The sequence below is a fragment of the Crinia signifera genome, chromosome 4, assembly GCF_055691185.1.
Source record: "Crinia signifera chromosome 4, ASM5569118v1, whole genome shotgun sequence".
Lineage (NCBI taxonomy): Eukaryota > Metazoa > Chordata > Amphibia > Anura > Myobatrachidae > Crinia > Crinia signifera.
The window spans coordinates 101,860,841-101,887,660 of record NC_139220.1 but is presented as its reverse complement, the minus strand read 5'-3'; the positions used below and the strand labels follow the sequence as shown (position 1 = coordinate 101,887,660).

Here is a 26,820-nt window from a genome sequence, read left to right as displayed (position 1 = left end):
CCCCTCAGGGAATTCAACTAGGGGTATAGTGTACATTTCAAACCCCCAGGGGTTTCACCAATTGTGGTACAACTGGGCAGTGAAAATGAAAAATTAAATTTTTTACACAAAAATGCAGTTCTGGCTCAAAATTTTTCATTTTCACAAGGAATGAAGGAGACAAAGCACCCCAAAATCTGTGCCCCAATTTCTCCCGAGTACGGCAATGCCTCACATGTGACCAAAAAATACCATTTGGGTGCATGGCAGGACTCAGAAGGGAAGGAGTGATATTTGGATTTTGCAGCACAGATTCTGGTGGAATGTTGGTGGGTGCTATGTCGCAGCAAGACCCCCGAAGCACCAATACAGTGGAACCCCCCCACAAGTGACCCCATTTTGCAAACTAAACCCCTCAGGGAATTCAACTAGGGGTATAGTGTACATTTCAAACCCCCAGGAGTTTCACCAATTGTGGTACAACTGGGCAGTGAAAATGAAAAATTAAATTATTTACACAAAAATGCAGTTCTGGCTCAAAATTTTTCATTTTCACAAGGAATGAAGGAGACAAAGCACCCCAAAATCTGTGCCCCAATTTCTCCAGAGTACGGCAATGCCTCACATGTGACCAAAAAATACCATTTGGGTGCATGGCAGGACTCAGAAGGGAAGGAGTGATATTTGCATTTTGCAGCACAGATTCTGGTGGAATGTTGGTGGGTGCTATGTCGCATTAGCAAGACCCCCGAAGCACCAATACAGTGGAACCCCCCCACAAGTGACCCCATTTTGCAAACTACACCCCTCAGGGAATTCAACTAGGGGTATAGTGTACATTTCAAACCCCCAGGGGTTTCACCAATTGTGGTACAACTGGGCTGTGAAAATGAAAAATTAAATTTTTTACACAAAAATGCAGTTCTGGCTCAAAATTTTTCATTATCACAAGGAATGAAGGAGACAAAGCACCCCAAAATCTGTGCCCCAATTTCTCCCGAGTACGGCAATGCCTCACATGTGACCAAAAAATACCATTTGGGTGCATGGCAGGACTCAGAAGGGAAGGAGTGATATTTGGATTTTGCAGCACAGATTCTGGTGGAATGTTGGTGGGTGCTATGTCGCATTAGCAAGACCCCCGAAGCACCAATACAGTGGAACCCCCCCACAAGTGACCCCATTTTGCAAACTACACCCCTCAGGGAATTCAACTAGGGGTATAGTGTACATTTCAAACCCCCAGGGGTTTCACCAATTGTGGTACAACTGGGCAGTGAAAATGAAAAATTAAATTTTTTACACAAAAATGCAGTTCTGGCTCAATATTTTTCATTTTCACAAGGAATGAAGGAGACAAAGCACCCCAAAATCTGTGCCCCAATTTCTCCCGAGTACGGCAATGCCTCACATGTGACCAAAAAATACCATTTGGGTGCATGGCAGGACTCAGAAGGGAAGGAGTGATATTTGGATTTTGCAGCACAGATTCTGGTGGAATGTTGGTGGGTGCTATGTCGCATTAGCAAGACCCCCGAAGCACCAATACAGAGGAACCCCCCCACAAGTGACCCCATTTTGCAAACTAAACCCCTCAGGGAATTCAACTAGGGGTATAGTGTACATTTCAAACCCCCAGGAGTTTCACCAATTGTGGTACAACTGGGCAGTGAAAATGAAAAATTTAATTATTTACACAAAAATGCAGTTCTGGCTCAAAATTTTTCATTTTCACAAGGAATGAAGGAGACAAAGCACCCCAAAATCTGTGCCCCAATTTCTCCCGAGTACGGCAATGCCTCACATGTGACCAAAAAATACCATTTGGGTGCATGGCAGGACTCAGAAGGGAAGGAGTGATATTTGGATTTTGCAGCACAGATTCTGGTGGAATGTTGGTGGGTGCTATGTCGCATTAGCATGACCCCCGAAGCACCAATACAGTGGAACCCCCCCACAAGTGACCCCATTTTGCAAACTACACCCCTCAGGGAATTCAACTAGGGGTATAGTGTACATTTCAAACCCCCAGGGGTTTCACCAATTGTGGTACAACTGGGCAGTGAAAATGAAAAATAAAATTTTTTACACAAAAAATGCAGTTCTGGCTCAAAATTTTTCATTTTCACAAGGAATGAAAGAGACAAAGCACCCCAAAATCTGTGCCCCAATTTCTCCCGAGTACGGCAATGCCTCATGTGTGACCAAAAAATGGCAGGACTCAGAAGGGAAGGAGTGATATTTGGATTTTGCAGCACAGATTCTGGTGGAATGTTGGTGGGTGCTATGTCGCATTAGCAAGACCCCCGAAGCACCAATACAGTGGAATCCCCCCACAAGTGACCCCATTTTGCAAACTACACCCCTCAGGGAATTCAACTAGGGGTATAGTGTACATTTCAAACCCCCAGGGGTTTCACCAATTGTGGTACAACTGGGCAGTGAAAATGAAAAATTAAATTTTTTACACAAAAATGCAGTTCTGGCTCAAAATTTTTCATTTTCACAAGGAATGAAGGAGACAAAGCACCCCAAAATCTGTGCCCCAATTTCTCCCGAGTATGGCAATGCCTCACATGTGACCAAAAAATACCATTTGGGTGCATGGCAGGACTCAGAAGGGAAGGAGTGATTTTTGGATTTTGCAGCTCAGATTCTGGTGGAATGAATGGTGGGTGCTATGTGGCATTAGCAAGACCCCCGAAGCACGGTGAAATGATGAACCTAATAATCCATAGATGTGTGGTATATTTTAAAACACTCCTTTATACATAGGCCGGGTTTGTCGGGGCAAGTTTCACAGTGGAAAATAGTATCCTTTCTTATTCCCTTTTTATAGCAAACTTTGCACCTTTTTTGTGTCCTGCCCTTTTTTGCAGTGGAGGGGATTTCGTTAGGAAAATGCTGCCCTGGTACAATACGGGGGCCAGTACTAGAAGTACTGGGGCCCTCTGCCTGCTGGTTCCCAAATATTAGGCCCTTTATGACTTCCTCTTGAAAATGCATAAATGTCCCCCTCTGGCTGATAGAATGGAATAGCACGTAAGCGTTATACAGTGCCATCTGGATGATATACACGGCCAGCTTCTTGTACCAGATTTTTGTTTTCTGCAGGGCACTGTACGGCTTCAGTACCTGATCTGAAAGATCCACTCCGCCCATGTACTTATTGTAATCTAGGATACAATTAGGTTTTGAGGTGTGGGTACTGGTACCTCGTACAGGGACGGAGGTGGTACTGTCTCCATGAATTGTTGTCAGTATAAGGACATCCCTCTTGTCCTTATATTTGACCAACAACATATTTTCGGTGGATTGTGCCCTGCTTTCACCCCTTCTCAGTACTTGGGCAATGTGCGTTTTTGGGAGGCCTCTTTGGTTCTTGCGCACAGTACCGCAAGCTGCTGTACCTCTTGAACCAAGGGCCTTAAACAGGGGGATGCTAGTGTAAAAGTTATCCACATAGAGGTGATAACCTTTATCCAGGAAGGGGTGCACTAAATCCCAGACAATTTTTCCACTAACACCTACGAGGGAGGGGGGGCATTCTGGCGGTTCAATTCTTGAATCCTTCCCTTCATATACCCTAAACCTGTGGGTGTACCCTGAGGTGCTTTCACACAGTTTATACATTTTTATGCCATACCTTGCCCTCTTACTGGGAAGGTACTGGCGGAATTTAACCCTTCCTTTAAAATGTATAAGGGACTCGTCAATACAAATACATTTTTCAGGGATGTACATCTCTGCAAATTTGGCACTGAAATGATCAATGACCGGCCTGACTTTGAATAGCCGGTCAAAGGTGGGATCATCTCTGGGTGGGCACTGTGCATTATCGGTGTAATGTAAAAATTTAAGGATTGTCTCAAAACGAGTCCGAGTCATGGCCATACGGTAAAGTGGGGTGCTGTACAGAACATCTGTACTCCAATATTGCCTAATTTCTGGCTTTTTTACTATGCCCATATGTAACACCAGACCCCAAAACGTCATCATCTCTACTGCATCTACAGGGGTCCACCTAGCAAATGATGACGTGGGGTTTTGAGCAATAAACTGCTGGGCATATAAATTACTTTGGTCCACCATTAAATTTATAAAATCATCAGAGAAAAATAATTGGAAAAAGTCAATTTCTCTGAGACCTGTTGAATCAAATTGGATTCCTGGGATGGCCAAAAACTCAGGAACCTGGGGCTCAAAATTGTCTGGTGGTGGGGTCCATACGGGATCAATCATTTGGGGGGGGGGGTCTCAGCTGCTCTACGGGGGCGTCTTTGAGGGGGTCCCTCATCACTAGAGGAGGAAGATGAGGTTAAGACGAATCCTTCAAATTCCCCGCTTGCATCACTGGCTGTGTCAGAGTCAGAGGCAAGCATGGCATATGCCTCCTCCGCTGAATACATTCTTCTGGATGACTGGGATGACATTTGGGATGCCATTTTTATTTTTGTGTTTCTGTAAGTGTAATGTTTCAACACGTGTATAGTGTAGGGGGGGTACAAACTTTATTTCAACACGGGGGGTATGTAGTGTGTAGTGTGTATGTAGTGCAGAAAAAAAAATATTTTATACAGGAATTTGATCCCAATAAAAAAAAAAAAAAATAGATCAACCCTGTGGCAAAAATGCTGATCTGTGATGTACGTCACTCAGCAACTTCAAGGCAGCTTTTGGTACAACCTTGAAGGGGTTAAAAAAAAAAAAAAAAAAAGGTCCTGCGCCAAAAATTGAGCACAGATGTTGGTCAGTAATGTCCGTCACTGAACAGCGCTCAAAGGCAACAGGAATTTGATCCAAAAAAAAAAATAGATCAACCCTGTGCCGAAAATGCTGATCAGTGATGTACGTCACTGATCAGCGCTCAGCGGCCACAGGACACCCACAAAAGCAACGTGGGTGTAAAAACAATTTAAAAAAAATAAACCACAGCACTCTCCAAAAAAAAAAACAATTTAAAAAAAATGCAGAAAAAAAATTATATCAACCCTGTGCCAAAAATGCTGTTCAGTGATGTACGTCACTGATCAGCGCTCAGCGGCCACAGGACACCCACAAAAGCAACGTGGGTGTAAAAACAAAACCCCACTGCACTCTCCAAAAAAAAAAACCTGCAGATCAGTGATGCAGTGATGCAACACTGATTAGCAGTGAGGGGCAGCAGGCACACAACTGTGGGTGCAACCTGACAGGGTATATATAAAAAAAAAAAACCTGCACCCCCAAAAAGTTGCTGATCAGTTAATTTATACTGATCAGCACAAAAGGGGGGGCAGCAGGGGGGGCAGCAGTCAGTTGCACAGGCAGCACAACCTTTGGTGCAACTGACAGGTATATATATATAAAAAAAACCCCTGCACCCCCAAAAAGTTGCTGATCAGCACAGATATACTGATCAGCACAAAAGGGGGGGCAGCAGACACAAAATATAGCACTCTCTATCACTCTCTGTCACTATCTCTCACTATCTCTCACTATCTCTCACTCTATGACACTGCAGCAGCAGCACACAGGAAGTCACAAGATCCAGGAAGCATCCAGCTGCTGGCAGCACGCTACCAGCGGTGATCAGGTAAGTATCAGGCAAGGATCAGGTCAGTATATCACGACAGATTGGCACGGTGACCGCTCTGCACGCAATTCCAGACCGGAATGGCGTCTGCAGCGCAGTCACCGTTAGTTTAAATCACGCGCCATGGCTGTGATTGGTCCGTCAGTCCGATCCCTGTGTTACCGAGCGTCTGATTCGCCGGTAACACAGGAAAACGCTGCGATTGGCTGTTCACATTGAACAGCCAATCGCAGCGATCGCCGACGGGGGGAGGCATCGCGGCCATGACGTATATATACGTCAAATGTCGGGAAGGGGTTAAGTACTGAGTTCGACACCCTTTTTAATGCTCCCTCTATGCCCACTGGGATGGTAACGTATGAACACGTCGGTTTAAAAAAATCATGAAAACCTCATGTTGACCTTTTTTTACGTCAACCTTTTTTATATGTAACTATTGACTGTCAACCTAATGACTGCATTCCTGCAGCATAATGTGCTACTGTCAAATCGCCTTACAATCAGCCATGGCTGACGTTTAATGGGATACATTTTGCTCCTTAAGCCAGATACACACTAGACCAGGGGTCAGGGAACTTTTTTTAACTTTTACCTCAAAATATATTTATATATGCTGACTTGCTGTGTGTGGTACAAAATTTGTATAGATTCATATGCATGCCCGGATGTGTCTCAGCAGAGCGAACGTCCAATTCCCACAGGGATTTTATTTTTACCCCATTTGAGGTAAGTTACCCCTGTTTCCTGACCACTGCAATAGACAATTCACTCCTTGAGGCGATATAATCAACTATTTTCCTTGAACTCTAGGCAAACGATATAGTGCATACAAACTAAACTATAATGCTAATAATATCGTTCAGTGACATCATCGAAACCCTGTTACATACATCCAGTCGTTAACAATATAATCAAATTGAGCTGCATGTACAGATGACGGAGGACATTGTTAACAACCCGCAGGAACGTGCATCGGTTGAGCACACACACTATTGCTGGCCATACACTGAATGGAGAAGTTGCCCGTGACCCCACCTTTAAGACACTGTGACCTTCCAAACGGCAAGATCGCATGCGATATATCATATGCAGTCTTTTTGCACACAATATATCGCATACGATCCCAGCCAAGCCTGCCTGGCAGATCTGGTGGTGCGACTCACAGGCTCCAATGCGATACGCAAGGAAGATGCACCACTGGCCCTGCTGTCAAATGCATGCAATTTGGATGTTTTTTATGTGATCGATAACTGCAATTGCATAAAAATTGCCAAGCAAATATTTTTATTCATTATAATGACCTGTAATGCTTACCATATATAGGAAATATAATCTTTTTTGCACAAAATTATTTATTTGAATTTATATAACAAATGTGAGCGACGCTGGCATTTTTAGCAGATATTTTGAACATCTCTTAAGCTGTGTACACACGGGGGCGATAGGGGCTAAAATCGCTGGAAATATGGTTGCTGGCGACCATATTGCCAGCGATTGGAGTGTGCACCGCTGGCGACCATATTGCCAGCGATTGGAGTGTGCACCAGCGATAAATCGCCGGGTTCATGCTCTCGTTTTTAGCCCCTTTATGATCTCTGGTCGCTGATGAAAAGGAGAAACTGAGCAATATATCTCCCCCGTGTGTACGGGGCTTTACAAAGAATTTGGAACTCAAAGGGTTACGCATTAAAGGGTTACGGGGCTTTACAAAGATTTTGGAACTCAAAGGGTTACGCATTATTACACACAATATATCTCAGAAGTGCTAGTGTTTAAAATATTACTAAAGCCCCGTACACACGGGGGAGATATATTGCTCAGCCATATATTGCTCAGTTTCTCCTTTTCATCAGCGACCAGAGATGGTCGCTGATGAAAGGGAACCTCTGCCTGTGGTGCTGCAGAGGTAATCAGCTGGTCGCAGGAGCAAGCTCCTGCGACCAGCGATTAGAACGGGGCTGAAAACGGGAGCGCGCACCTGGCGATTTATCGCTGGGGCACACTCCCATCACTGGCAATATTTCCAGCAATTTCAGCCCCTATCGCCCCCTTGTGTACACAACTTTAGTGTGTATGGGGCTTTATACTATAAGAAGAGAATTCTGCAACATTGGTTATTCACATCTCATATGTATCACCCAACAACACATACAAATAATGTTTCTACTTAAATCCAATGGATTCAATAAATCTGCAAATTGATAGGCAAGTAATTTATTTATTAACATTATTTACATAGCACCTCATTATTATGTGGACCGTGCTCATCTTACAACTACAGAATGATCCAAAAAGACACCTCCATGACTGGATATAACATAATGTTCTCACAAATATATTGAGTATATATTTGAAGCAGCTGTCTCGTGCACTACTGAGGAATATCCACGGATGCATCAGCGTGGGGTGACATGAAAACTCTGACTGCAATCAGGGGTCTATTTACAAATACTTGGGTGACAGGACTCAATTGGCAGCAAGGTAAATCTTACGCTCAATGTTGGATTACTGCAGGTATGTGTGCTCCCGATAGCCATGCTTACCAATTTAAAAAAGGGACTAAGTAAAAACCGGACCCAGAACGCCGGTAAGTGTCCCGTCCAGGGGGTTTCTTGTCTGGGGGGATGCATGTGATAGCTTTCACTTGGGACATGGGAAAGGGGAGCTTACAGACTCCCCGTGTTGTCTGGACCTTTCCGGTTTTTGCTACATGCCCCGACCGTACAAGGAGGCTTTATTCTCTCCCTCCTCCTCTCCCTGGTGACAGCTGTCACAGACAGCCCCCCCAGAAAGGACATCCCTGGACAGGCACCTCCCGGAACGGACACTACATGCTCCGGAATGACACAAATTGATGAATAGACCCTGTTCAGTCTGGTGTTCTGGGGACCTGTCTGGGCTGTGATTGTGTCAAGGGGCGGGTCACTGTCCGGGAATCGCTCAACACAAAAGTGGCAACCCTAGGAGAAGAGGAGGGGGAGAATAAGCCTCCATGTAGGTCCAGGCATGTAGTTAAAGCTGAACAGTCTGGACCACACGGAGAGGCTGTAATCTCCCCTTCCTCATGTCCCTGGTGAAAGCTATCACAGGCATCCACCCGGACAAGGCACCCCCCATTCCGGAGTCTTGTCCGGGTCCGGTTTTTACTTGCAAAATAATAGGTGGAGACAGGGCCGGTGCTACCCACTCAGAAGCTCCTGCAAAGCTGGGAGGGATTCAGTACTGAATCCCGGCGGTCGGGATCCCGGCGTTTAGAATCCCGAGGCCGGAATCCCGACAGCCGAAATGCCGACCAGGGGGGGACGTGGATCGCCCCCCCCCCCCCCCCCTTGCGGGCTCGCTGCGCTCGCCACGCAGCGGGCCCGGTGCCTCGCTACGCTCGGCACACTAATTTATTCTCCCTCCAGGGGTGTCGTGGACACCCACAGAGGGAGAATGTGTCGGGATTTCGGCGGTCGGGATTCCGGCGTCAGGATTCTGAATGCCGGGATCCCGACCGCCGGGATTTTAACTGCATCCCGCAGGGAGGCTCCATGCTGAAAAGGCGCTGTCTCCCTCCCTGCTCTGCTAAAGCTGCCTCAGCCCTCACTGTCACTGCCTACTGCAATAGCAGTGTGCGATGCGATGTGCGCTCTCGTGGGAATCGCATCGCACAGTACAAAAAGTATGTGCTGCACATACTTTTTGTACTGCTTTCGGATTGCATTGCACAAACATTGCATGCATGCTGTGTGATGCGATCTAGCCCATAACGTATGCGATTCTCGCAGCCTGTATGGGCACCTTTAGGGCGAGATTCTCTATTACAGAAATGCTGTAAAAACCCTGTTATCGGGGTTTTTACCGCATTTCTGTATTCTCTAACCTCCCTCCGCAGTGTCACCGCTGCGGAGGGAATCGCCAGCAAAAGCTGGCGGTTCCCTGCAGAAGCCTATGGGCTTCTTACCGCAGAGGTGTGTGAGGGATCCGTCACAGATCCCTCCAAGCATGCCCTGCGGCCGGCGCGTCAGTCTGCGCATGCGCAGACGGACTCCCGGGTCATAGACCCGGAAGTCCAGCAATGGCGCCGCATCGCAAGGGACAGCTCTTACCGCAAGAGCTGTCCCTTGCGTTAATGACCGCATATTTTAGAGAATATGCGGTCATTAGAAATGCGGTGGCCGGCGAAGAGGGCTGCGGATTTTAAAGAATCCCGCCCTCAGTGCCTCCAACATTTTGCGGACACAGCACTGAGATGGTGTATGCATACATGTACATGCACCCGAAATCCTCCATAGGATCGCATGTTGCATACACTCCCACAATCGGGCGGCAGCTTGTTGCAATGGCAATGGGCGCAAAATTTATGATTTGCAGGGGGGCGCCGAACACCCTAGCACCGGCCCTGGGTGGAGAGTAATAAAGTTACTTCAAAGCTGATTGGTTTCCGTGGGTAACTTTTTCCCTGGCACTAACTGACCTTTATACCTGTCATGTGCAATGCATGTGAGGGATGTGACAGACAGACACAGCACATAACAGCACTGGGGGAATTGTAAAGCGCTATACTACTAATACAGCTGCCAGTTCCGACTGACTGCCACTAGAACTACACTTCCCAGAATCCCCTTCCTCGCCGTGACGTCACACACGTGCGACCTGCACGGCGCGCCGCTAGGTGTGTGTTGCAGACTTGCAGTACGGGGAAGGGAGAGCGCCGCGTGTTTCACCACAGCAGCAGACGCCGACGCAGTAATGGGGAAAGTGAGGAAGAAGACCAAGAACACGTTCAATTACAGCGTCAATAGGAAGAAGCTGAAACGCCGGGCGCAGAAGAAAGCTGCTCCGCGGATCACCTGGTGAGGACACACATGGGCCGCAGCGCACTGTACATATGCTACTGCACCCCCCGCATCTCCAACCCGATCCTTAGCTGGCAGGGGGCGCAGGGATTTGTAGTGATCCAGCTGGGGGCAACTAAAGCTGTGTGCGGAATAGAGGTGATCACTTGGGAGAAATGTATGGAGAGAGAGCGAGAGAGAGAGCGAGAGAGAGAATCAATCTATACAGAAAATTGACAAAACTGAAGGTGATCTGCACACTACCGATATACAGTACCAACTAGGGATGTCCGTTGACCCTCAATGATTCGAAATCATCGATGGTTTATTGCAGATGTTGAATACTTTTGCCATCGATCTAAAACTATTGATTGTTGTCCATCATATAGTTTATAACAATCGATGGCTGGTTGCAGACTTGCCTCGAATACGACTGCAACAATGGCTATCTCTAGTATCAATCTGCTGCTAACTTATGTTTTACAAGCTGTGAAAAATGACAGGAGCTGATTGGATGGTACTTTATATCTCTGACCAAGATTTGATATATTTCCCCCTAGGTGTGGGCTGCACATGTAGCACAACTCTGTCAACTGTGTGACTGGGTGAGTGTAGTCCGCCCTGGCAGCTCCTACTGTACCTGGCTGGAGAGGCTGGGCACAACAGAGTAGATGTTGCAGAAATCTGGAGCGCCACAAAGAGTAAGCGGAGTTGATGGGAGATATGCACAAACTTCAGGGCATGGGGCAGTGAGGAGTCTCCAATAATCAATAGCCAGAAAAGCAGAAATGTCACCAGATCCATCGGATATCCATTGCCCCCTAGGGGGTCTCGAGAGCAGCATTATCTCTTTTCTGCGTAAACAGTTATTTCTTCAGGTATACAGCTGCTTGAGCAGCCCATCAGGTACATGAAAGGCTGAGAAGCAGTTGGTTCTTGTTGTTAGATCAACTATGCATAAGTAGACATGGTGAAAAGGTTGATGAGTTTTTTTGACAATTCTTTTTTTATTCATATGGCTTGTGCAAACTTTTACAATCAACATGGACTACAGTTGGGAATAGTAAAGTGCGCCAAGCGACGGTCCATTGGGGGGTACGCATTACACTAATTGGGTGTCCATTATGACATATGTTAACATAGACACCAAAAGGTGAAAGACATCACCCTTTTCCTATGTTGGCCTATTGCTCATGTCGACCTAAAAGACCTTTTTCCTGTGTCGACCATTTCACAGATGACTAATAGTGGTCAACCTAATGACTGTCGACCTAATAATTCACTCCCGAAGCAGGGACTAATAAAACAAAGACCCCAGGTTTGCATACCATTTTACACTGACCAAACATTATGCAGGATCCAGCTGTAACATTCCCAAACCACAATGTAGCTCCACAGTGCTTCAATGTACAAACTACAATGTAATCTACACATCACACACCCATTACATGTCGTCATGCACATTACACTTTATGCCACACACCGTAATACCCATTACACATTATGCCATGCCGTAATACCTATTACATATTATACCACATGCCATAATGCCTAATGTGTAGCACAGAGTAATGTGACAGACTGTTACGTAATAACAGTGTAACGTGACAACGCAATGTAATACAGTGTAATGTAGCACAGTATAACACACTGTAATGTGACAATTGGAGTAGTGTATACTGAGGCATGACAGCAATGATTGCATGGCGTATGATGTGAGTGTTTCAGTCACTATACACATGTATCATACTCGCAAGGTTAGTAGGCGCGCTGCCACAACGAGCATACCCGGACCTCCGTGCAATACCCGCCATGTAATACCTGAAAAACATCCTGGTGAAACCCCTCGAATCCCCCACGAACTTGCAGATTCTTCTCACATGCGGATATCTGCAGGCGGCGGTCAAACACAAAGATGGTTGCGGATGCCGTGTCCAGTCTGCCCATGTATACTGTTGCCGCCTGCATGGAGATCTTGCCAATTAATACATTATACATTAATAATGTTAATTGATAAAAAAAAAAAGTTTATTGTAGTAATTCACAAAACATTTGCTATGTCAGGTGATCTGTAATAAAAACAATTCTTAAAAATCATGGGGAAACTCTCCAATTGGAGCGCCTGTTCCTGTATGTTCTTACTGGTTACGGCAAAACTGCTACATACTAGGGCAACCTCTGGACTCACAAAGAGATATCCTTCAGCTAGGAGAGGGAATACCCCCTTGTGGGGGAAATCTCTAGGGAACCATGGCACCAGGATCACGCTTCTCTCTGGGCATTAAGAGGTACAGGGAGCGGGTAGTACTTACCTATACTTACCGATCAGCAGCTGCTGTGTAGACATTGGGGAAAGCAAGGAGAAAACAGGGAGACAGACTGTAACAATCTATACATAAATAGGGCAATCTAACTACATTGAAAAGGCCTAATGGCATGACCAAGATTTTAGCATTTTGAGGGGATACTCAGCACTTCCCAAGCAGCTGGGCCCACCTCCACAACTTCCCTGCAGCGGCTTCCCCCCCGCTGCCTGTCAGTCAGCAGTGACGTTGGCGGCAGGCTGGAGGATGTTTGAGGCAGCTCGGGAGGACTCGGGTGCCTGAGCGTTCCAGAGTCCCCCTGAGAAATTTCTGGCCATACCACCTAAGGGGTTAAGGAAGTGTGCCATTGCAAAAATTTAGTCGCACCTGAATTAATTTGTAGTGAGTGACATTTTTTTTAAACCGTCAATCATTTACACTGCAAAACCAGCTGATTTTGTCTTGTAATTGATTGCTGCCTTATTACATTCGGAACAAAGTGTCAAGCTAGAAAATCCTTTTATTTCTGTCATTTAACTGATGTTCACACTTTGATCACAGCGATGAGATCAGAAACGCTTGGAATGACGCCAAATCTGTGGCTAGTAACCTGGCTGATATGGGACTGGCTGCTGACCCCAATAAAGCTCTACCAATCCATGCGCACACTGTAAGTATTGAACGAACCAAAAAATAAATCAATAAATAAGCTGTATCTCAGTTGCTGTGATTTATCACTGTTTTTATCATATTGTTAATGGCTTTAATGTATTATGGCTACACAGGTTTGATCTTTATCTTGCAATAAAAAATGTATATAAAAAGTTTGAGTTCCTCCACTACATGCAGGTAATGGAGGGGTAATGTTAATATGTAAATGTAGAGAGAGCGAGAAAAATAACTTATAGGGAATTGGCCAGCTACCGGTACTTTGGCATGTATATGCAATGGTGTTGAACTAAGTCATTTTTTTTTTTTCATGTTAATATTTTTTTTTTCTCATTGCAGAAACACCGAAATGTGGAGCAGGGACAGGTTCGAAAGCCATATGTCATTGAAAGTAAGATGTGCTGCCATTTCTGAATTGATACCTTTCCCTATTAAAGAGCCAGTAGTTTGTTTAAACAGACAGTATTGTTTTCATTAATGATAAACATTCAGGGGCAAAATATCATTGGATGCTCCCTCACCGCTTTACAAATGCCTTTGTCCTCAGCAGTCATGGCTGTTAAGCATAGCTGCAGAGCCGGCTTTGTATAGACCTCATAACCGTGTCAATTTTGGCTCAGGCTCTTCCCCTGGTTCCGAAGCTGTAGCCTCCTTGCAGACAGACAATAGGCTGGTATGGGGGGGGGGGTTGTTTGCTGTGCTTACCCTGGAAGTTGGCACACCTAGTTCTATGCCTCATGGACCCAGAGAAAGTAGCATTCAATGAATGGAGATTTTGCCAATTAATACATTATACATTAATAATGTTAATTGATAAAAAAAAAAAGTTTATTGTAGTAATTCGCAAAACATTTGCTATGTCAGGTGATCTGTAATAAAAACAATTCTTAAAAATCATGGGGAAACTCTCCAATTGGAGCGCCTGTTCCTGTATGTTCTTATTGGTTACGGCAAAACTGCTACATACTTGGGCAACCTCTGGACTCACAAAGAGATATCCTTCAGCTAGAAGAAGAGGGAATACCCCATTGTGGGGGGAAATCTCTAGGGAACCATGGCACCAGGATCACGCTTCCCTCTGGGCATTAAAAGGTACAGGGAGCGGGTCAGTACTTACCTATACTTACCGATCAGCAGCTGCTGTGTAGACATAGGGGAAAACAGGGAGACAGACTAACAATCTATACATAAGTAGGGCAATCGGTACTTGTGTATTATCTGGACTCCCATGTTAAATGCACCCCATTTTTTCATACCCCTACTATCCAACTACGCATGGAGTTGATTTTATATAGTGTGGCGAGCGTAGCGAGCCCGAAGTGTGGTGAGTGCAGCGAGCCCCGCGAGGGGACCTGGTCTCATAAGAAAAACGGGAGTCCAGATATTACATAAGTACCGGGCAATCTAACTACATTGAAAAGGCCTAATGGCATGACCAAGATTTTAGCATTTTGAGGGGATACTCAGCACTTCCCAAGCAGCTGGGCAGCCCTCCCTGTACTGTATAGATGCTGTGCACATACACTCATGTTATCCTGGGTAATAGGTTCATACAACCTATAGATGGGTATTCAATGCCCCTGACAGCGAGGTATGACTAATCCCTTGTGCCCTAAAGCATACATATCCAGCAAGTGCACTCAGCAGGAGTAGTAACCCTCGCTTTGTTGGTGTATAACAAAACATGAGGAACCACTGTGGAGTAAAAGCACACCGTTTTTCTTACACTATATAGATATAATAGCTAGTGGTAAAAAGTGAAACTCCAAAAGATGGCACTCTTAACTATCAGAGAAAGAACAATCTCGGACCCTATTCCATATATACCCTAGTCTGTATTGGGTTTATGAGACCACTGCCCATATACAGTTGCACATGCAGATTGTTTTTTCCCAGTGTTTCTTTAATGACTCTGGAGATCTTGTTTCAATTAAAAAAAAAAAAAATTGGTCTCGGATGTAATAAATGTGACTGCATATTGGGACTGAGCACATTTGGGGAAAAAAATTATTTGTTTTGTGTAAACGGGTACGGCTCCTGTTTACATCAATGGGGAAAGCCCAACCTCTGGACTGCAGTGTCCGCAGGTTGGACAGGGGAGGCACACACATCCTCCGCTGCTGTACTCTGCAGACAGCAGTGGGGGCAGGGAGGAGGTGACTGAATGCTTGTGTGAAGCATCCATTCACCTCGTGGATGGGGGCTGGGGCAACCCAGCAGCTTACCCCTAGCACGACGATCGGCTGTCCCGGCGTTTGGAGATGATCATCATCTCCAAGTGCCGTCTCCATTTACACTGCGGGTAGGCGCTGCAGTGTAAACGGTGCAAATCCCAGATCTGACCTGGCTTGGATCCGTGTTCCAAATGCTGGATCGGATTTGGGTGTAAAAGGGATATTATTTACTTCTAAAAGGTACTTCTACTAATGGTAATGAGTGCTTTCCCCATAGATGGTTTCATTGTGAGTTGCACGGGACAAGTCTGCTTAGACTTGTACAAGGACAGATACCTAAATAAAATGTTTGTTTACATATAGATTGTAATAGGAAAATCAATTCCAGGTACAATATACTGTCATAAACACCACAACACAAAACCCTTAAGCTTACAGGTATGTGCTTTTGTGCATTTATGTAGATCGGTAGGAAAGGACTGTTGTCACTGTGCTCTTTACACCCATCCCATAAGTCTTCTGGGATGCACACAGTGGTTCTATTTCCTAATTCAGTATTGTCAAAATGTTATATATAATTATTATTTTACATTACAGAACTAAAAGCTTTAGCCAGCCTGCCATCAAAGAAGACTATGGGCATATCTTCTGACATGGTCCTTTATGTTCGTCACATGGTGGAAAACTATGGAGAAAATTACAAGGTATGCCTGTCATGTATACACAAGCCCTATATGTTACAACACTCTGGTAACTATGCACTGGTCTGTTCACTTTAACAGCTCTGAGACTACTTAATGTGAACATAAATAATTCACTGTACTGCGGCTATATAAAACTTTTGTATGCATTAGGTAATATTGATATAGGAATAAATACTGTACATATAGTACAAGGAGCACCTCTTACATCAGGGATGTGGTGTATATTTATTTTCATTGCCAGTCCCAGGATTGAATATATTCTATTTCCTTTTTTGTTCAATCATTCTTGGTACAGTAATTCAGCTGAGTAAGGTTTGTATTTAAAATAGTTATTCTTTAAAACGGAAGAGAACACCACCTAGTTAGTCTCTATTTATTCTACATATCTGGTGGCTTTATTAAGCTCGGTGAATTGATAAAATGTCTGTTTTTTTATCACTGGCCATCAGCTCTTACCTGTCATTTTTCAAACCAAGCCTGTAACTTCACAAGTAGGAGCTGATTGGCCAGTGATAAAAACCAGACACTTTATCACTTCACCGAGCTTAATAAATCTACTCCTGAGTGTTCTAGACAAAGACAGACCCATAATGTGCATTAATAAAACACTAATATATAACTATTCCTAAATGTGCCCAGTAGATCTGGGTGGGAAGAGAAAAACAAGGCATTGGCACTAAACTGATACACTGTGGGCTTTAACAGGGTTTGCACTCCCGCATGGTAACAAACCAGATCTTAATATCTCTCGTCTGTTAACCTTCCTGCTACATGTCTGTAGTGAGGAAGCAGGAATTGCTATAGCGGCACGATTTGTGTCCAGTATCCAAGTACTATTTGCTTTTCTTAAATTAGTTTTACATAAAAGAAAAAAAATGTTTAAAACTGCATTTAGAAGAAAACAAACCCTGAGATTGCTGAAACACACAATACTGTTGCAGATTGGTAATCACAGATCTAGAATAGCACACTATTGTAAGCCATGACGTGGTTGAGGTATATTTCTAGAGTTAAGGCTTTCGCCTCAAAACCTACGGTATCACTAACAAGTGAAACACACACTGGACTGAAGCTGTGTACACACGGAGCAATATGATCACTGGCAATATATCTCTGTGTCCCGTTTTCAACAGCGACCAGAGATGGTTCTTATGAAAATGACCCACTTCTTGGAGAAGAGGCAGGGGAAGTCGCTGGTCAAAGGAGCATGCCCCTCCGACCAGCAATCATTAGGGGCCTGAAAATGGGAGCGAGCACCCGGCGATTTATCGCTGGTGCACACTCCAATCGCTGGCAATATGGTCGCTCAGCTACCATATTGCCAGCAATTTTTGCCCATGTGTACACAGCTTCAGCACTTAGTGTCTCTTTACATTTAGTTTTAAAGTGTCACCTCAAAATTTTGTAAACATTACTCCTTGATCTACGAGTGGCTAGAGCTTTTCTAGGCAGAGTGGTTATGTTATAAAAGCTGTCTTAAACTGGCCGCCCGATGCACAATTTTTGACAGATCGTGCAATTGAATGTGTGCACATAATTAGGTATTTTGGTGCTATGCGCAGTCCTGCAGGTCAAGAGGACATTCCACTGAATATACATGCTGCACATATGATCAGTCTGGACGGCTTGCAGTCCTAAGCAGATATGTGTTTAAGCACTGATCGATCTTACGACCTGTATCGTATGCAGTTTGTTTGAATGTATGGCCAGCTTAGCAATGGTGCTCATTTTTCCACCTTCTGTCTGCAGGCGATGGCACGAGATGATGAAAACTACTATCAGGACACACCTAAGCAGATACAACGCAAGATCAACCTGTACAAACAACACCACCCTGATGATTATAAGGCTCTGATTGCATCAAGGACAAAACAATGACTTTTACCTACAGTGATGTTTGCAGAAATTCAAATAGAATGTGCTTGGAGTGAGAGATGATGATGGAGAGCAAACTGGACCTCCAAAATTGTATAACCCTTCTACAGACCAAGCTCTACTTATATAGAGCAGTGAATACAATCACTCATTACACAGTGCATGAGGACAAGTGGGTTTGGACTAGACCTGTTCTGTCTCTGTGTACTGCAGGCATAATTTGTTTTCATTCTACATTAAGTTTTATATTTGTATTATTAAATGACCACAATTCCAAAGTAACATTTTTATTTTTGAAAAAAAAATAATTATTGGTCCTTCTATAAATAAATTATGTTTCAAGGAGTGAGCAGGCAATGTTCTAAAAGCCAGAGGTTGAAGGTGGGTCCAGCCCTCACTTTCTGTGCCCTCTGTAAACACATATCTTACAAATTTGGCAACTGTTTGCGCGTGTGGCGCTGGCCAAGTCCTTCCAGCTGCACAAGGAAGATGATGAGCCGTCTGGTACGGATTTAGGCACTTTTCTCTCTTTCCAGAGATGTTGGGCAGTGATTGCTTTGCTGATGTAGCACTTGTGGTACTTTTACCATGTGTAACCTTTCCTCAAGCAGGGATCTTACAGTTTGTAAAGTGGTGCTCTGTCCATACCCATCACATACAGCGCTAGTCCCCAGCAGGGTCACCTCTCTTAGGCCTTGGATTCTGTGCAGCGATAGTTCAGTGTAAATGTCAGAGATGCCAAGTGTAGATTTACAATCCTGAAAAGATAGGCCAATATTAAAACATTAGTTATATGCATGTGTGTGTGTGTATATATAGCTCTCTAGCAAATACATTGCTCAAAAGCAAGATCCTAATGAAGAATGGAAGCAGACTTTGACTAACTAAAGCTATTAATACACTGGATGAGAACACTGCTGAGATAATTGATGGATTGGTTTGTGTAATGGTGTGTACACACTGGTATAAATCACCCTGTGATTCTGACTATATAGTCAGAATCGCATCGGTATCGCACGCAGATCACAAGGGATTTAACTGATGCACTCTCCCGTATCGCACGGTAGAAAGTCTTGGCTATATAGTGCAGATCTGCACTATATAGTCAAAATTGTATGCCATGCGATCACATCGGTGATCATGCACATCACACTGTGTACACACCATAAGACTTCTCTCCGTTTGTAGTTCTTTATAAAATCTTTGCTTTAATGACAACAACAAAAAAAGCACATTCTTCACTGGTTTCTATTAACCCTTTGAGTGCCAACATCTGAGAGCTGTTCAAAATATCCACTACAAATACAATTTATATAACTAATGTGAGCAAAGCTGGTAACACAAACAAAAAAAAAAAATTAAGTTAAACATTACAGGTCGTTATTATAATTAAAAATGTTTGCTTGACTATTTTGACATTCACTTGGCCATAGCGACCATCTTGCACAATAGATAATTGGCATTCAATCAATTTTGTTTTCGACTTTTGGAAAGTCTGGAAAAGAGGTGGATCTGCAAATCAACATCTTTTTATACGCAAATGGTGCTAATTTACATATTTACTGTCTGTTTCTGCAGCAGGTTCGTCTTACCCAGTTTAAGTCTAAGAATGTGTGCATCTTACCATACGGCAGCCACATATGTACATTGGGGGGGGCGGCGGCTCTATTTCTACATATAGAGAATGCTTCCCGAGTCATTAGTCTGGGAAATACATTACTTCAAATGTGCTCACTGTGGCAGGATTATGTTTTGTAGCATCAATCAGCAGCTGGAGCACTCAATTCTGTGCTCGATGTAATGATTCTTACAAGTATTTATTTCTCAACACAGCAGTCAGAACTTTAAACTTCCCAGATTCTGTACTAGAACCTACAAATCCTGGAGATGATCAGTATACTTAATACAATAGCCCAAGGCTATACAAAACACAGATGGATGGAAGTTGTACTTTCTTATTGCATAAACAAAAAAGCAATTATGGATTGGTGACCTGCTAGGTGAATACCCAATGTGAGTCTTTCTGCCATGGCTCTGGCACAGCTGGCCTGTATCATTTTATAGCATGCAAATTATAGATGTTGCGTCAATACTGATTATGGGCAATTTCTCCCTTATCACTGTTCCATACATCTGCTCCAATGGATGCTAAATATTGAGTAGAATCATTTCAATATTACCTATTTTTGATTTGATATAGCCTTTGACCATTACCACAAAAATGAAGTCACTAAAATTAAAACCAGCAAGAAAATACTTTGCTTTACGTGGGTTAAACCAGTATTAAAATAGGTGTCTGTATGAAGTGTTTTAGAAGGAATGCCTGATTTTTAAAGGGCAAATTACGCCCTATCCCTCTAGCAGCACCCTGCTAGAACAGCCTGCATCCTACTGGTGTGCACTTGAAAGCCCATCGCCAGTAGATGCCAGTTCCCCCTTTGATGAGGTAGTCAACCAAGTTCAGCATCAGCGGCCCGGGCCCACCCACAACTGTGATGTCGGCGGGCCCAGTCCTTCATACTGCCCCCGTACAGCCCTGCCCAGTTCCTAGAAGGAACACTAGTATGCAAAGTGTTAAATCAGGCCTGGCCAAGCTTTCCAGCTGCTCTTAAACTACAAGTCCCAGAATGAACTGCACCAGTTCTGCTATTTGGGAATGCTTAAACCTAGCAGGCCATGCTGCAATGTGTTACACAACAGCTGGAAAGCCACAGGCTGGCCAGGTCTATAGTAAAAGGCTGTTGCATATATCCAGTTGATTACTTGCTTTCTATAGGTCACGTCTTGCAACTAAAAAATATTAAAATTACTGTTCATTTTTAATTAATTAAAAAACACAGTTTTTGCTGTACGCTAATTGTGGAGCCTCATGGCATTATTGGCAGGACCTCAGAACGAACATTTTGTGTTGTGATGTTTTGTTTTGTCATGATATTCATGTTTATTATCAGAGAGAACTTTAGCAGGCTGCGATAGCATTCTCAGCTCTCTGACTATACCAATTTATGCTTCGCGATCGGAAGTTGTATGTAAACAAACTTTGTTGCCAATATTAATTCATAATTAATTTTCACAATGTTCTATTGATTTGAAAACAAAGCGAGATCGTGAAATTTTACATATAAGCGTACATTTGTTTTGAGTTAGAAATGTGTTAACAGTTGTGCAATTTTCATTCCACATCATCTTCCTTTTATATTATTGATCTTTTCTGGTCTACTGTACATGAAGTTGAAAAAATAAAATGCCACCAGAGCAAAGAGCTAGATATGATGGAAATAAGAACAATTCCACAAGGAATAAAATGTTAGTGGCAAAAGGAATAAAATGTTAGTGGCAAACAAACAATCTCAAACAGTGGAATCTCAAGAACAGAGACTTGGGACCCTATTCTAGTTTAATTGCTCCCCCGCTTGTACTCACAGGGGAGAGATTTTTAGTGACTGCCCATAGTCGTGCATGCACAGCCACTGTGCGTGAGTGGGCAGGCGCTCACACATAACAGTGGGGCGGCAGGTCTGGGGGATTCCTACATGGGAACCCCCAGCGTATCATGGTCGTTCCCCTGAGCTTAATACATTGTCTTCCTTTGTTAAGTATCTTACCCTAAAATGCAAATGAAGGCCCCTATACATGTGCAACTTGTCTGAAGGGCAAGTCGCATCCTATATCCCTTGATGTCCCCCAGCAGCCCTTCAATCCGATTTGGCACTTCATGTGCCATTTTTACATGAGACATGCCCGGAGAGTTAAAAGGGAAATCGGATGCAATAAACCGGATTCAGCTGCGACACTGATGGCTGCAATTTCAATTTATCCTATATGCAGGAGGTTCAATCTCCGGATCCAATGTGCATGGAGCCACACATTGGATCTGGGGGGCGATTCTGGTTGGATTGCAAAAGCAAACTCCTTTAATGAACATAACCATGTGCACTGCAGGTGGGGCTGAGGTAATATGTGCAGAGTGTTACATTTTGGTGAGTTATTTAGTTTCTTTGCAGATAAATACTGGCTGTTTCATTTTTACACTGCAATTAGATTTCAATTTGAACACATCCCACCCAAATGTAACTCTCTGCACATGTTACATCTGCCCCACCTGCGGTGCACATGGTTTTGTTCATTTCTCAGGCCGATCTGTCGAAATTGAGTGAAACCGGCCCAAATTGCATAAGTGTATGGCCACCTTGACACTAGGATGTCCCTACACGTACTGTGTTCTAGTGTTTTATAACACACTGCACCCTTACAAAAAACAAATGGGGGGGGGGGTTGGTTGTTTAACATGATAGGTTAACATATTAAAAAGGTAGAAAGCATCTCAGGTCAACAAGTTTTTATTTTATATTTTCAACTTCATCATATACATCCACGTGGTCTACAATTGGGAATTGTAACTTGTGCAGCAGCAGAACAAGGCACGTCATCTGAAGCATGGCGAGTGGTACATTAATTGGAGTTGCATAATAAATAATAAATGGCACCCAAATAAAAAAGAGAAAAAATTACTTATCAACTATTTCCATGTTTACCTCATCCAAGTGTGTACCTTTTGCATGTCACCTATATGGGGTTGACCTAATGATCCACACACCCCAAAAAAGAACATTCTCTAAAAATATGTGCTTTGCAGATGTGCACAGGATTGTGTCACTATAGCTATATGGCAGGCCTGGCCAACCTATGGCTCTCTAGCGGTTGTGAAACTACAGGTCCTAGCATGCCTTGCCACCGTTTTGCTGTTTGGGAGTGCTAAAACTGTGTGACAAGGCATTCTGGGATGACAAGGCATTCTGGGATGATGTGCCATACTTTTATTACACTAGAACTATTGCTTTCAGATATGGATCATTGGATAGACAGCAACTAAGTTGACATGACTGAGGGTTGACATGCGGTTAGGTTGACAGGGTCATTAGGCCGACACAAGCATTAGGTTGACATGGGGTTTTTCACTTTTTTTGTCCCTAATGTCCACACAGTCGACATGGACATTAAAAAAGTGCATCACTGTGCACCGCCATGCTTCGGGCACAGTGCCTCGTTAAGCTCGGCAAACTATTTTATTCTCCCACTATGCCTTAGTGCACAGGTCTTCAACCTGTGGCCCTCCAGATGTTGTGTAACTACATGTCCCAGCATGCCCTGACAGTTTTGGCATGCTCTTATAGGAAAAAAATGTGTCAATGCATGTTGGAACATGTACTTTCACAACATCTTGAGGGCCACAGGTGGAAGACCCATGCCTTAGTGCAGGGGTGGGGAACCTTTTTTGTGCCAAGGGCCGTTTGTATGGGGGGGAAATCCTTTGGGGGCCATATGTAAAAATGTATCTTACAAATTGTCCTGCTGCAGCCGTCCCACGCTCCGGTGGCTGCCGCTGAATAGAACTCCCAGTCTCCGGTTGCTGTTGATTAAGAAGAATCTAGCGAGAACGACTGACCTCTCGCGAGAATTCCACTCAGACCAGCTACGGGGGCCGCATACAGCCCCCGGCCTGAGGTTCCCCACCCTTGCCTTAGTGGATGGCAGGGCATGAAATACCACATGACTGCACGTTGGCGCAAAAAAATAAAATAAAAGTGAAAAACCCCATGTCGACCTAGTTGTTGTAGGCCTAGTGACTGTATCCCATTGCTTTCATAGTTCTACAAAGAAGAGGCATCAAGACCTTAACAGCCGATACCAATATAGCTGCCAAAGGATGTAGAATGGTCAAAGCCACGATACTCTGTGGCTTGGATTTAATAGCGTGATAGTAATACACCCAGAACATGCCTGGTTTTGCATGTATCACAATTTAATAATATAAAGCCAGCAAAGCAATATTTTAGTATATATACACTCCCAAATACCTCATGTCCCTAGAATAACACAATACATCTGCTCAGAATTTACCTGCTTATTTGCCAGCACCATCAGCGGCAGTCGTGGTGCCTCTTCCAACAACCGATGCAGCTCATGTCTAGCTAGTTGCAAACGCTTGTCATCTGTAGAGTCTACCACGAATACCATAAGGTGTGCGTTCTTTAGATACTGGTTCCAATAGGTCCGAAGATTCAGGCTGCCTCCAACTAGACAGAAGAAAACCGCCATCAATATATAATCGGCGATACATTTTTTACTGCAGCAGCTCTTAAATGCAAAAAAAACTTCCAGTACTGGAAACTAATATGGCTCGGATGGGAACAATTCCAATAAACTCATTTTCGGCATAAAAAAATGGCTCTTACAATTACTCACCCTCTAACAGTTCAAGTCTCAGACCCTTGCTGAGGATTTGAGCAGTATTAAACCCATGAGTTGGTGCAGAGCTGGATCTGATGGTGTTCGTGCTCAATGCATGAATGATGCTGCTTTTACCGGCTCCATCCAAACCCAGCACTAGAATCTGCCGGTCCAAATATTTGACCTGTATAGATATAAATGAGACAAGGGTTACATTGGGCAGATAACATAACTCAGTTTAATCAGGAGCTGTCCTGTTACATCACAACTGGGCAGAAATGTACATGCATCTGTGTAGTTGCACTGTTATGGCCCATACAACTCAGTTTCACCGTTCGAGCTGCCCAGTGTGTTTGGGCAGACTGAGCACTGATGCAAGATCCCGCACCATCACCAGCAGCTGCCATTAATCTTCTGGTAATACTAGCAGACTGAACGGCTTTCCATAGCGTCCTGCTATGGAAAGCTGTTCACAGCAGCGTAAAAATAAAAAAAAATCACTCAGTGTGTATACACCACTGTGCATATATGCCGTGCAAAAAAGTGTGGGTAGTCAGCAAATCGTCCGTACACATGATCAGTGCTATGTGCTGATATATCGGCCATGCTACACAGACAAGCGTTATATAATCGGCTGTTGTATCCAGCATTGCTCTGATCACTGACATACCTAACCCAATCTACCAATATATGTGCAGCACAAATAATCTTGGTGACCAGCACAAGACTCCTACATTAGTATGCCTCCCAACTATCTCGCTTTCCACGGGACATTTGGGAGGTATGTTTTGGGGATGGTCCCGCGTCCCGTTCGAGGCCGCCAGAGTCAGGGTGAAAAATAGGGCATGGCCTGAGGACGTTATATCCCACTAGACCATGCCCCCTTTCCATAGGTCACTCCTCCTTTTTGGGCGCTGCTGTGTGTACCAATTAGTGACACACTGATGTTGGGAGGTATGGATTAGGTCGTTTTATACAGTTTGCTTTACCGCTCTTCCCATCATTTTAATATTTTTAATTATGCCACCCAGGGCAGTGGAGTGCCTGGCCAAACCCACATACCTTTTTAAGGGCATGGCCTAATCGTGGGAGGCATGACCATGCACCCTTCGAATAAAATGCAGAAAAAAAAAAACACACTTTAAGCACCTGCCTGGCCACGCAGCAGCCCGGCACATAGCAGCATGTGCTGGGTTGATAAGAGCTGCTGTTTCCATGTAACCGGGGCCCCTCCACCCCTCTCGGTGCCACTTTACAGAGAATGCTCCATTCAGTCCTTTCCTCAATGGTAAAGCACACAGAGCCGACTGCTGCTGATAATTCTGAGAACATCCCCCAGCATCAGGAGAGCTGCACTACGAGCAGAGGTTGAGCAGCAAATACAGTGTGTATAGATATTAACAAACAAAAACCCCAAAATCCTCAGAAAACATAAATTGTTCCTTTGGCCGGTCTGGTGTGCACCTAGCGTTATTAATTCTGCAGAACACAAGGCACATACATTGAACCTTTCTCACAAGCTAGAAAAGAGCTGTGAGATTTGAATGTTTAGCTAGCACTTCTCAGAGTCACACTGTACTGCAAGCAGCTTACACTTGTTTATATCTAATAGCTGCAATGATGTAATGCATCTGATACACAACTATTGGATGCTATATTTATAGCTGTAAGTAACACAAACTAGGTTGCTAGATATACAGGTCATTGGTCTAGTGCTGGAGGCTACATCTGTATTCCTAGAAATTGTTGTTTAGCAGGGTGGGGAGGTGGGAGGCCCTTACCATCCTGTGGGGAGACCCAGCACTGCTGCAGCTGATAGGTTACTGTGTTTGATCAGGGATAACCAGGAGGAGTAACAGGGGTGTAAACATCACACTGCTGTCCTAGTAGCACAACATTCATAGCATTCCCATGTGTGATGCAAGTACCTGCCCATAGGGCTGTGATGACTCGAAGTAACCCCCGCTGGCAGCATAGAGTTCACACACACAGATATACACTATGCCCAGTGCAGTAGCCAGGGACACTGCTCATCTCTCACCGTCAGACAAACACACTAATATACGTAGTGCTATAGCTATACACAGGCATGCAGAGCAAGTGCAGAGCCTGACCTATAGCTGTACGCGGAGCATGGTACTGGCTGTGTATACGGTACCAGGGGCAGGGGAAGCTCAGAACAGCCGCCTCCCGAGACAGTTGCAAAGGCATAGCATAATTGCCGGGTGTGTGCAAAGCAGCAGGGCAGGGACAGCACATGCAGCCGCCTCACCTGATCACCGATTTGCAGCCGCTGGTGTTCCGTCCACCGCAGCCGCCTCCTGCCGGGCACGTAGCGGCTCCAGGCGATGAACAGCACAGAGCCCAGCGCCGCCACAGCCGCTCCGATCACCATTGACAGGTTCCTAAGAGCCGCCATCAACCCAGCAGCGACTCCACCGGGACCAAGCCCAGTTCTGACGTAACGGTACGGCCACGCCCCCAAATTCG

At 44.4% G+C, this 26,820-nt stretch overlaps 2 protein-coding genes across 2 annotated transcripts; one reads left to right on the top strand and one right to left on the bottom strand.

Annotated features, from left to right (window-relative positions):
- Positions 1 to 10,195: 10,195 nt before the first annotated feature.
- Positions 10,196 to 18,381, top strand: NOP16 (NOP16 nucleolar protein). Its single transcript, XM_083182067.1, has 5 exons — positions 10,196 to 10,392; positions 13,239 to 13,347; positions 13,686 to 13,737; positions 16,118 to 16,224; positions 17,974 to 18,381. The coding sequence occupies exons 1-5, from the start codon at positions 10,289 to 10,291 to the stop codon at positions 18,100 to 18,102; spliced, it is 501 nt and encodes a 166-aa protein (XP_083038193.1). The 5' UTR covers positions 10,196 to 10,288; the 3' UTR covers positions 18,103 to 18,381.
- On the bottom strand, positions 18,371 to 26,785 carry ARL10 (ARF like GTPase 10). Its single transcript, XM_083182066.1, has 4 exons — positions 26,603 to 26,785; positions 24,346 to 24,514; positions 24,001 to 24,176; positions 18,371 to 18,857 (listed from the first exon to the last, which is right to left on the bottom strand). The coding sequence occupies exons 1-4, from the start codon at positions 26,747 to 26,749 to the stop codon at positions 18,612 to 18,614; spliced, it is 738 nt and encodes a 245-aa protein (XP_083038192.1). The 5' UTR covers positions 26,750 to 26,785; the 3' UTR covers positions 18,371 to 18,611.
- Between the last annotated feature and the right edge of the window lie 35 nt (positions 26,786 to 26,820).